Source organism: Microcaecilia unicolor, chromosome 2, assembly GCF_901765095.1.
Source record: "Microcaecilia unicolor chromosome 2, aMicUni1.1, whole genome shotgun sequence".
NCBI lineage: Eukaryota > Metazoa > Chordata > Amphibia > Gymnophiona > Siphonopidae > Microcaecilia > Microcaecilia unicolor.
In genome coordinates this window covers 345,374,420-345,386,735 of record NC_044032.1, presented here as the reverse complement: position 1 = coordinate 345,386,735, position 12,316 = coordinate 345,374,420, and the positions used below count along the sequence as shown (strand labels likewise).

The 12,316-nt window shown below is 46.1% G+C and overlaps 1 protein-coding gene across 1 annotated transcript in view; it reads left to right on the top strand.

The window, feature by feature from the left end:
- LOC115463716 (zinc finger protein 493-like) overlaps positions 1 to 11,205 on the top strand; it is a 158,993-nt gene extending 147,788 nt beyond the window's left edge. The window contains exon 7 of the mRNA XM_030194436.1: positions 9,399 to 11,205. Within this exon, the coding sequence (XP_030050296.1) occupies positions 9,399 to 10,497 (1,099 nt within the window). The 3' untranslated portion in view covers positions 10,498 to 11,205. The remainder of the gene's footprint in view (positions 1 to 9,398) is intronic.
- The last annotated feature ends 1,111 nt before the right edge of the window (positions 11,206 to 12,316 follow it).

Genomic DNA, 12,316 nt, shown 5'->3' with positions numbered 1-12,316 from the left:
TTGTGTGTGGCTTTGCCGTTGGCATGTTCTGGGTGGGGTTTGGGCAGAGTCCATTTATGTTCTTACTGTATAAAATACTTGCGTTTGTGCTTTATGGAATGGGTGTTCGTTTACTCCCAATCTCATGGGTTCATTGTATCTGTGATTTCTGCAGGATTTGTGCTAGTGGTGTGCTAGTATTTTATAAAGACATTATGGGGCCAATTCTTTAACCAGGTACCTCCATTTAGGCTTCTCCAAGGCCATGTGGCAGGAGCCCATTCTATCACAGAACCTAGGCGCCTCGGTTACATTATATTTATTTATTTGTTACATTTTTATCCCACATTTTCCCACCTATTTGTAGGCTCAGTGTGGCTTACATAGTACCAGAGAGGCATTTGCAGACTCCGGTGTAACAAATACAAAGTGGTGTTGTGGTAAGATAAAGTTCATGTGGCACAGCCACATTAGGGAATCGTACAACGGAAGAGTTGTGTTATGTCCATTATGTACTTTAGTTTTGTTTTGCGTTGCAGAGATCAGGCATTTATGTTGGATTGGTAGGGTATGCCTTTTTGAACAGGTTAGTTTTTAGTTTTTTCCGGAAGTTTAGGTGGTCGTACGTAGTTTTCAAGGCTTTTGGTAATGCGTTCCACAGTTTATGTGCTTATGTAGGAGAAACTGGATGCGTAAGTTGATTTGTATTTGAGTCCTTTTGCAGCTTGGGTAGTGTAGATTAGGTACAACCATATAATATAACCGTAACTTAGTATTGGCGAGCCTAGCATTTAGGCATTTGCACTTATCTTGCCATAGAGATTGTGTAAGTGCGGGGTGTCTTAAGTGCATTAGCGACGCACAAAGCTTTTAATATTCTTTAAAAAAAGTGGAATAATTGTAAAGCAGCAGTTTAGCGCTGGCCCTAGGTTTGAGTGTGCTACATCTGGGGCAGCTGGGTCCCTCCACTCCCCCCTTACACAGTGACAGGTCTTTCGGGGTCTGGTGGAGTGTGGCTTGTGCCTCGGCTTCCTTTCCTTTCTTCTTGAAGGGGAACTTTGAGAGCTTGAAGTAATCAGTTTTAGAAAAAAAAAAAAATACAGTGTTTGAGGACCTTGGTGCTCTTGTCTTTTACTCCCCTTGTTTTGCTGCTGCTTTTCTCCTGCCACCGGTGAGTTCAGCAGTGGATGGGGTTGGGGTAGATCTCCCAGCTGTCTTGGAGCATGGCTCAGCTTGAGAAGTCACGCAGGTGCCAAACCTACGCCTGGTGTGGCATGGAGGTAACTAGGAATCTGGTAAGTTTTTCTCTGTGCAGCACTGAAGGCCAGCGCAATTTTGAGGGAGGCTGGCAGAGCAGTATCGAGCCTATGGCAGGTGCTATGTCAAAGATGGTGGGGTAAGCCATTAACTTACCAGCCTCTCCCTGCTCGTTCCTGTCCATCCGCACCAGCTTGCTCCAGCCCGCCTCCAAGCTTGGCAGCCACTGCCTCACTTGCCTGCCTGCTAACTTGTCAGGCTTTGACTTACCTGCTCTCCAGTCCATCAATCCCTCCCAATTCCAAGCCTCCAATCCATCTTTCCGCTCTATCTATCTGCTTCTCACCTCAATCACTACACTTACACCTGTTACACCGCAATCACTACTTATGGCCCCTGTCCTGTCCCTTCCTAATCTTTTCCCCTCCCCGAACTGCTGTCTACTACTGGAACTCATTGCCCACCCGTGTTCCCTCACGTCCTGCTCGCTATGGCAATACCCTATTTACCCCCATCCCTCACCACCTCACCATCTCTCTTGTCCCCCTCCTCCTTCCTAGCCCTTAACCTTCAACACCTCCTTCCTGCCATTAACCCATCAACATTCCTCCTAAGTGCACCCCGTCTTCGTCGCCCGACCTCCCCCACGCTCCTCCTCCTGCTATCCGCGGGAGACATTAATCCTAATCCAGGCCCCCCTCACCTGTCCTCCTCCTACCCATGCAAACGATTCCGTGATGCTTCAATCTCGTTTCTATTCCCCTTCTCCCCCCCTCTTCCCTCCCCTTCTCATGTGCCTTGTGGAATGCCCACTCGGTCTGCAACAAACTGCCCTTCACCCACAATCTCTTCATCTCTCGTTCCCTTCAACTGCTCGCCCTAACTGAAACCTGGCTCTCCCCTGACTACTCTGCCTCAGTCGCGGCCCTTTGTCATGGAGGTTATCTCTTCTCCCACACTCCCCGCACAGCTGGCCGCGGTGGAGGCGTCGGGCTACTACTCTCGCCCTCCTGTAGTTTCCAACCCCTCCTCCTACCGAAGTCTCACTGCTTCTCATCCTTTGAAGCTCACTCCATTCGGCTATTCTACCCATTACCACTCAGAGTGGCAGTCATTTACCACCCCCCTAATAAATCCCTCTCTTCCTTCCTCACTGACTTCGATGCCTGGCTTTCCGTCTTTCTTGAACCCTCATCTCCGTCCCTCATTCTCGGAGAGTTTAACATACGCGTTGATGACCAGTCCGACCCTCACGCTTCTCAGTTCCTCACTCTAACATCCTCCTTCAACCTCCAGCTTTGCTCCACGACCCCTACTCACCGAGACGGCCATTGTCTTGACCTCGTCCTCTCCTCTTCCGGCTCTCCCTCCAATTTCCACGTTTCAGCTCTTCCTCTCTCCGATCATCACCTATTCACCTTCACACTTCTTCACCCCCCCCCTCAGCCCCGTCCAACTTTAACCACTACCTCCAGGAATCTCCAGGCTATTGACCCTCCCACCCTATCCTCCAATATTTCTAATCTCCTCCCCTCCATCATGTCCTCTGAGTCTGTCGACAAGGCTGTCTCCGCTTACAATGCCACTCTCTCCTCTGCTCTGGACACCCTCGCACCATCCACCTCCCATCCCACAAAGCGTACTAATCCCCAGCCCTGGCTGACCCCTTGCATCCGTTACCTTCGCTCCTGCGCCCGATCTGCTGAACGCCTCTAGAGGAAATTTCGCACCCATTCAGACTTCCTTCACTACAAATTCATGCTATCCTCCTTCCACTCCTCCCTATTCCTTGCCAAACAGGACTATTACACCCAATTGACCAATTCTCTCAGCTCCAACCCCCGTCGTCTCTTCTCTACCCTTAACTCCCTCCTCAAAGTGCCCTCCGCTCCCACCCCCCCCCTCGCTCTCTCCTCAATCACTGGCTGATTACTTCCGCGACAAGGTGCAAAAGATCAACCTTGAGTTCACTACCAAGCCATCTCTTCTTCACCCTTCAACCCTCTCCCTCAACCAACCAACCCAGACTTTTTTCTCCTTCTTTCCTGTCATCACCGAGGAGGAAACCGCTCGCCTTCTTTCCTCCTCGAAATGCACCACCTGCTCTTCTGATCCCATCCCCACCAACTTACTTAGCATCATCTCTCATACTGTCACCCCCTCCATTTGTCATATCCTCAACCTCTCTCTCTCCACTGCAACTGTCCCTGACACCTTCAAGCACGCCGTAGTCACACACCTCCTCAAAAAACCATCACTTGACCCTACCTGTCCCTCCAACTACCGCCCCATCTCCCTCCTACCCTTCCTCTCCAAAATACTTGAGCGTGCCGTTCACAGCCGCTGCCTTGATTTTCTCTCCTCTCATGCCATCCTCGATCCACTTCAATCCGGCTTTCGCCCTCTTCACTCGACAGAAACAGCACTCTCTAAATCTGTAATGACCTGTTCCTTGCCAAATCCAGAGGCCACTACTCCATCCTCATCCTCCTTGATCTATCCGCCGCTTTTGACACTGTCAATCATGACTTACTTCTTGCCACACTGTCCTCATTTGGGTTCCAGGGCTCTGTCCTCTCCTGGTTCTCCTCCTATCTCTCCCACTGTACCTTCAGAGTTCACTCTCATGGATCTTCCTCCACCCCTATCCCCCTATCTGTTGGTGTTCCCCAGGGATCTGTCCTTGGACCCCTTCTCTTCTCAATCTACACCTCTTCCCTTGGCTCCCTGATATCATCTCATGGTTTCCAGTATCATCTCTATGCTGATGACACCCAGCTATATCTCTCCACACCAGACATCACCGCAGAGACCCAGGCAAAGGTATCAGCCTGCTTATCCGACATTGCTGCCTGGATGTCCAACCGCCACCTGAAACTGAACATGTCCAAGACCGAGCTCATCATCTTTCCACCAAAACCCATGTCTCCTCTTCCTCCACTTTCCATCTCAGTTGATATCACCCTCATCCTCCCTGTCTCATCTGCCCGCAACCTTGGTGTCATCTTTGACTCCTCCCTCTCCTTCTCTGCGCATATCCAGCAGATAGCCAAGGCCTGCCGCTTCTTCCTCTTTAACATCAGCAAAATTCGCCCTTTCCTCTCTGAACATAGCACCCGAACTCTCGTCCACGCTCTCATTACCTCTCGCCTTGACTACTGCAACTTACTCCTCACCGGCCTCCCACTTAGCCATCTATCCCCCCTTCAATCTGTTCAGAACTCTGCTGCACGTCTCATATTCCGTCAGAACCGATATACTCATATCACCCCTCTCCTCAGGTCACGTCACTGGCTTCCAATCAGATACCGCATTCAATTCAAGGTTCTCCTTCTTACCTACAAATGCACTCAGTCTGCTGCCCCTCACTACCTTTCTACCCTCATCTCCCCTTACGTTCCCGCCCGTAACCTCCGTTCACAGGACAAATCCCTCCTCTCTGTACCCTTCTCCACCACCACCAACTCCAGGCTCCGCTCATTCTGCCTCGCCTCACCCTATGCTTGGAACAACCTTCCTGAGCCCTTACGCCAAGCCCCCTCCCTGCCCATCTTCAAGTCTTTGCTTAAAACCCACCTCTTCAATGCTGCTTTCGGCACCTAACTCTTACCGTTCAGTAAATCCAGACTGCCCCAATTTGACCGCCCCTATTGGACTGACCGTTCACTTGTCTCTTAGATTGTAAGCTCTTTGAGCAGGGACCATCCCTCTATGTTAAATTGTACAGCGCTGCGTAACCCTACTAGCACTTTAGAAATGTTAAGTAGTAGTATAGTAGGGTCATTTTCAGGGGCAACTGCCACCAACCTAGGTTCAGTTGCTGGAGCTGGGGGCTCCCTCGCCTAAAGCCTATGGAACCACTTCCTAAGAATCAGTAGTCTGGCTAGGGCAGCTCCGGGGGGGAGTAGGGTTTCCCTTTGGCTTTTTGCATGAGGAAACCTGAAGTTAAACAGGGTGCACAGCTTGAGGTTTTGTGAGATGGACTTGATGTCATGAAGTGTCAGAGGCTAGATTGGGAGACCACCTGGGACAAGGAGGCCGCTGTGGAGTTTTTTTTGCTTTGGAGAGGCTGGATGAAGAGTTGGAGCTGCAGGAGGATTCAGTGGAGGACTGGTGGGGGGAAGAATTGCCTCCCGGGGAGGAACCTTCCCTAGGGATTTGGATCTCCCAAATGGTCTTGGTTCTCAACTTTGAGGAGGAAGGCAAGAGTGGGGACAATAAAATGTTGGACCTGCTCATGTAGGGAATCCTGAGGCCTACCTGGACTTTTCCCATGCGTAAGGCCATGGAAGATCTGATCTCTATAGAGTGGAGTGCTCTGCATGCTGATTTGAGTGTGGGCAGGTCTCCTCAGAGGTCAAGAAATGGTTTAAGCTTCCTCAGGTGGATGCATTGGTCATGGCGGTGACAAAGAAACCATCATTTCTGTGGAAAGGGGGTAGGGGAGCATCCTTGAAGGATCTCCAAGACCAGCAAATGGAAGCACTCTTGAAGCAAGCATTTGATGTGTCTGCCTTGGGCTTCCAGGCAGCAATTTGCAGCAGCTATATGGCTAGGGCATGGCTTTGCTGGACAGAGCAGGTTCGGGAGTGCCCCTTGGCTTACCCTGCACAAACAATTGAAGTCAGCAGGATTGAGATGGAGGCTGTCTTTCTGGCGGATTCCTTGGTTTGTGCTTCAATGAAGGAGACAACGCTCCTTGTAGCAGCATGTTAGTTCCTGTGGTTGAGGGGGTGCAGAGATGGCCTCTATCACTGTAAGTTCCTCTTTGGGGAGGAGTTGGACAAGTTGGTTAAGAGTCTAGTGCAAGCTAAAGACCCAAGGTTGCTGAAGGACAGGCCTAGGGAACAGGACGAGGTTCATCATCACAAGGCAGGTTTCAGGAGGCCTGGAGGTATCACTCTGGCAGGCGAGTGGTGCACAGAGGCAGAGGTATTTCCAGAGGGGTTGGTTCTTTCCTAATGATCGAAGAAGTGACTGGAAGCCAGGGGCTGCAACCTCCTAGTCAAACGTGAGGTTCTCAGTTAAAGTGTCGGGGCCCTGCCTTTGGTGGCTTTATGGGGTCCTCTTCGGGGGGGGGGGGGGGGGGTATCGAAGGTAGGCCCAGATAACCAAGGACTAGTGGATCCTAGAGGTCATCAGAGAAGGGTATACCCTGGAGTTCATCCAGTTTCTGTGGGTCATTTTCGAGGTGTCTCCTTGCCACTCTTGCTGGAAGGCAGTGGCAGTGCAGAAGCTTGCTTCTGGACCCCACTCCAGGTGTTTTTGTTAGAGAAGTGAACACAAGCCACAGTGATATATATTATGTTTATTAGAAGTAAGAAAATAGATAAGATACAAAATATAGAACTCTACACAGGCTTCTATGCACTATAAATCTCTTACTGATATGAACACTACCAAAATATATTGTCTGACTACATACTGATTATCCCTAGACTAAGTACCGAATAATTAGAACAGTACAAATGATATCCTAATAATCCTTATGAGAAAAATCACACATATTATGCAAAATACACAGTAGCTGCTTCTTCTCTGACCAAGAGATGACTTAAACCAATCTTACATTAGATAAACCCCACTAAATAACCACAGACTAGGAAGTAATTCACTGTGATCGCACCGTTCTCCTTATGACGGCTTCAGATGACAGGATTAGATTCCCCAGACACTGTCTCAGCTGTCTGTGTCTTAGATGTCGAGCAGGTCTCTCTCTGCAGCAAACAGGTTTCCGTCCCTCCTTTGAATCTCAGAGCCAATTTCTCCGCCACACATAATTGCACCAGTTATGCAGGTCACAAGGTTGGTATCAAACACAGTCTCTGGCTCACCCAGAGCCTTGCTGGATTTCTCAGGCCCTCTCGCCGGTTGCTCCTCTTACGAGGGTCTCCGCCTTACTACTTTCTTCAGTTTCCGCTTTTCCCAGTACCTCTCGGTCATGTGACTGCAGGAACCCAATTATGAACTTGTCCAATTAGTACCTGGGCGAGCAGAGTTCTTTGTTTTGTGACCTTGAAACTTCTGGTGCTAAGTCTGACTCCCTTTCACCTTCTCAGGATGATAAAAGGGGAGGGAGTTGGAACACAGAATGTCCTTGGCTTCAGTGAATCTGCCAGTGTTTTTCCTCAAGCTGAAGCTGGATCTCACTGACACAGTAGGATTCATGTCAGAGGTGATAGCATCCATCTTGTTTGTAACAGGGTGCACTAGGCTTGTATGAACCAAAGCCATCACAGGGAAATACCCCTACAGACCACAGTTGGGTCCGTAACCCATAGTTTAGGAACTGCTGCTTTAGAGGTCGCCTGGTGCCCGAAGTGCTTAAGGCACATGCTACCAGGGGATAAGCTGCTTCCTGGGCAGAGAGTGGTCTGGTGATGCCTCTAGATATTTGTAAAGCATCCGCCTGGGTGTCCTTACATGCTTTTGTGAAGCGTTGTCACTTGCATGTGCAGGCAAGACAAGATGCAGGCTTTGGTTAGAAAGTGTTATCCATGAGTATGGCTGTCCCACCCTCGTGAAGATCACTGCTATGGTACTTCCCACTTGTCTGAACTGCTCTGGAGGAATGCTAAAGAAGGAGAGATGTGGTTATACCTGCTCATTTTCTTTCCTTGAGTTCCTCCAGAGCAGTTCAGAACCACTCAAGGATTGTTTGTTCTATGATATGATTCTTTTACAGAAAATGGTCTGCTTGGCACATGCAGATTGGCAATAGAAAAAAAATTAACCATTAACTGGTCATGTTTGCCAAAACAAATAAGTTTCAAATGAACTGTCTCTATTAGTGACTTGATTCTGAGACATATATTGGAAGGTTTGAGGGGCCTATTCATCTTTGTTATTGAGATACTGGCTTAAAAACAATTTACACAGGGCATTTAAAGGCTTATTTTGAGGTTAGTGGGTTGTTGGTTTTTTTTTTTTTTTTTTTTGGTTGTTTTTTTTAATCTTCACCTGCTGGTAGCAATGCAGAACCCAATCATCTGAACTGTTCTGGAGAAAATAAAGGAAAGAAAATTAGCAAGAAAAACCTAATTTCTCCCTATGTAAGTTAAGCAGATATTTTCAAAATAGTGCATATTGTTGTTTACACAGACATTTGGGGATATTTTATTATTCAAAATATTTATGCATGCAATGAGTGCATAACTGAACACCTAGGGCCCTGTTTACTAATTCACGCTGTAGGCACGCTAACCTTTTTAGTGCGTGTTTAACAATAGAGACACCCATTATATTCCTATGGGTGTCTCTAGCATTAGTGTGCAAAACGTTTTGTGCACCTAACGCAGATTAGTAAAAGGGCTCCTAGTGTACAGAATTACTTGACTTTCACAGCTAGGCAACCTTTTTATAAAATTACCCTCATTGTGGGCAAATCATACTTTTAAAGAAAATGAATCCTAATGACTTAGAAATAAACTGAAAGCCCATAGGTCTGAGACTCAGATCCCAAGTGCTTCCCAGTCTCCAGCAGGTTGTTGAAGATTTTTTTGATTAGTGACTGTAATCAGAGTGAAGGGAATCATTACAGAGACTGGAGATGAGGATAAGATGCACAGAACCAGCAGGATGTGAAAAGTCATGGTCTGTTTCCCTCTGTTCATGTGCTCTAGTCCACCTTTCTTGTGTATAAGCAACATTACTTTGTGTCATAGGACACCTTCGCCAAGCAAATCTCTATTCAAATAGCTTTTTTTTATATATATGTCCTTTTTCATGGAAAAATTAAGCTCATACTCTCATTTTTATCCCACAGATGATGGATTTAGAAATAATAGTAAAAGAATGAGAATGTGCGATGGGCAGCAGAAAGAGGAATTGAAAGAAAAAGACCCCTTCAAAAACAGCCCAGATCCTTCAGCTGACTGTGAGGGTAATGTCAGTAGCATAATACTAACCAGGATGAAAGCAATGGCCCGGAAAGGAGAAAAGTCAAACAGACAAGAGAGAAACTACAGCTACTGCCCAAAACTTGTTCAACCTGGAAGACTCAAAGGCAAGAGACATTTTAAAATTGATGATAGTTTGGAAACGTTTACCACAGACTCAAATTTTGTTGAGCACCACATAAGCAGGCTTAAGACTGAGGTCCATGACTGTCAAGGTTTACACAAAGCTAACCTGTCTGGACACTCTGTAACCTGTGAAAAAACATATAAATGTTCTGAATGTGATAAAGGTTTTGGTGTGAAAAGCAGCCTACAGCAGCATAAAATCATTCATACAGGACACAAACCATTCAAATGTTCTGAATGCGATAAAAGTTTCAGCTGGAAAGGGAACCTGCAACAGCATAAAATAACTCACACAGGAGAGAAATCATTTAAATGTTCTGATTGCGATAAAAGTTTTGGTGTGAAAAGCAGCCTGCAACGGCATAAACTTATTCACACAGGACACAAGCCATTTAAATGTTCTGAATGTGATAAAAGTTTCAGTGGGAAAGAGAACCTGCAACGGCATAAAATGGATCACACCGGACAGAAACCATTTCAGTGTTCTGAATGCAATAAATGTTTTAAAAGCAAAGTTGAGCTGCGGACACACGTAATAACTCACACAGGAGAAAAACTATTTAAGTGTTCTGAATGTGATAAAAGTTTTGGCTTGAAAAGCAACTTGCTACAGCATAAAATCATTCACATGGGACATAAACCATTTAAATGTTCTAAGTGTGATAAAAGTTTCAGCAGGAAAGGGATCCTTCAACGGCATAAAATGATTCACACAGGACAGAAACCAATTCAGTGTTCTGAATGTAATAAATGTTTCAAAAGGAAAGATGAGCTGCAGATGCATGTAAGAACTCATACAGGAGAGAAACCTTTTAAGTGTTCTGAATGTGATAAAAGTTTTGGTTTGAAAAGCAACCTGCAACGGCATAAAATCATTCACACAGGGGACAAACCATTTAACTGTTCTGAATGTGATAAATATTTCAGTGGGAAATGGAGCCTGCAACGGCATAAAATGACTCATACAGGACATAAACCATTTAAATGCTCAGAATGTGGTAAATGTTTCAGAAGCAAAGCCGAGCTGCCTCTGCATGTAATGATGCACACAGGAAAAAAAACATTTAAGTATTCTGAATGTGATAAAAGTTTCTCTGTAAAAAGCAATCTTCAGAGGCATAAAATAACTCACACAGGAGAAAAACGGTTTAAATGTTCTCAATGTGATAAATGTTTCAAAAGCAAAGGTAGGCTGCAAGTGCATATAATGACGCACACTGAAGAGAAATGGCATTGATTATAAGGGTGACTGTCCCAAGTGATTACTCAGTGAATTATGTGGAGAGAGGGAAGATCCTCAAGTACCAAGAAATGCAGTAAAGACCAAGAAAATGTGGCAGAAAGATACAGAAATATTTCCCAATGCTAGTACTACAACTTATATCACTTGTCAAGAATGCACATTGGCTCCTAATAACCCACAGCAGTGTTTACAAAATTCTTCTAGTTTTTAAAATCAAGAACGCAGGCCTCCTGGCTTTCCTAGCTCGCTTTTTGACACCACACTCCCCCTCCTGAATCATTTGTTCAGCCCAAGAAAAATTTTTGGTTATTTCATCTTTCAGGCAAATAATTTATGAAACTACACATCACTCCATCTTCTCAGTTGTTGGTCCCACTGTCTGAAATGCATTTCCTTCCCACCTATACCAACTTGACTTTCTACAGAACTAAAAATGTACCTTTTTTATAGATACCTTCACTTAGACATATGATGGCTCTTCCTCTAGCGAGACCTGCTGGACACAACTCCTGCTTACTTCCCCTCTGACTCACTGTCCCCCTCTTCTTTCCTATTGAATATTGTAGTTCACTATATCATGTCCCTCTCTTTATTTGTTTCTCCCCTACTGCTATTCGTTCCACAATTCTATATACCCCCCATTTTAGTTTTGTGCACCGCTCAGATGGTTCTTCACCGTTAGTAAGGTCTAAATAAACTTGGAAACATGGTAAATTTGAGAGTCTATGAGCATACTACACATGCCCTGGATTAAAAGTGAGGTTCATTCCTGTCATGGTATATGCAAATCTGACCCACTTGGAGAAATTCCCCCAGAGAGAAACCACTTACATGTTCTGCATGTTATAAGAGATACAGTGTGAGGAGGAACCTGCAATGGCATCCTATATAATAATTCTCACCTCCAACAGGATGTGCTTGGGACCGTGCCTGCCGGTAGTGGTCTGCTAGGCAGGCACGCACTGACCTCAGTGACAGACAATTTGGCAAAGCAAAACAATCTGAGTGCTGTCCATTAGGACATAGGGTTGATAGGAGAGTTTTAAAAGACTGAAGGAACCGAAAGTGTTAAACTGGAGAAAGGGGGGGGGAGTTGTGAATGACTGAAAGACATGCAAATTTGGGACAGGAAAACAATCTCAATGCTGGCCATTAGCACACAGGGTACATAGGAGAGTTTTAAAAGACTGAAGGAACCAAAAGTGTTCGGGGGGGGGGGGGGGGGGGGGGGGCGGCAAGTTCTGAATGAATGAAATAAATGAAAATTTATGAGAGGAACACAATCTGAATGCCGGGCATTTGTACACAGGGTAGATAGGACACTTTTTTTAAAAAATGAAGGGTGTGAAAGTATTACATCTTGGGGGAGGGGTGAGGAGGAAAGCGGTGGGGTATCCGGATACTGGGCATTAGGGCCACGAGGGTACATAGACTTTTGAAAGCCTTAAGGAACCCAAAGTGTGGGAAGGAGGAGGAAAAGGAGGGGAGGGAACGGGGTGAGGGGCATTAGGAACAGGGGAGGGGGCCCTGTCACACACTCTCATTCTCACACACACAATGTCACACAGACAGTCTCACTCTGTCACACACCCGCACATTCACTCTGGCTCTCTCTCTCTCAAACATACACACTCCCAGGAAAACCTTGCTAGCGCCCGTTTCATTCGTTCCAGAAACGGGCCTTTTTTACTAGTATAAAATAATTCACACAGGACAGGACATAATCCATTTAAATGTTCTGAATATGATAGAGGTTCAACTGCATTAAATGGCTGATATGATAAATGTTTCAAAAGCCAAGCCAACAATACCA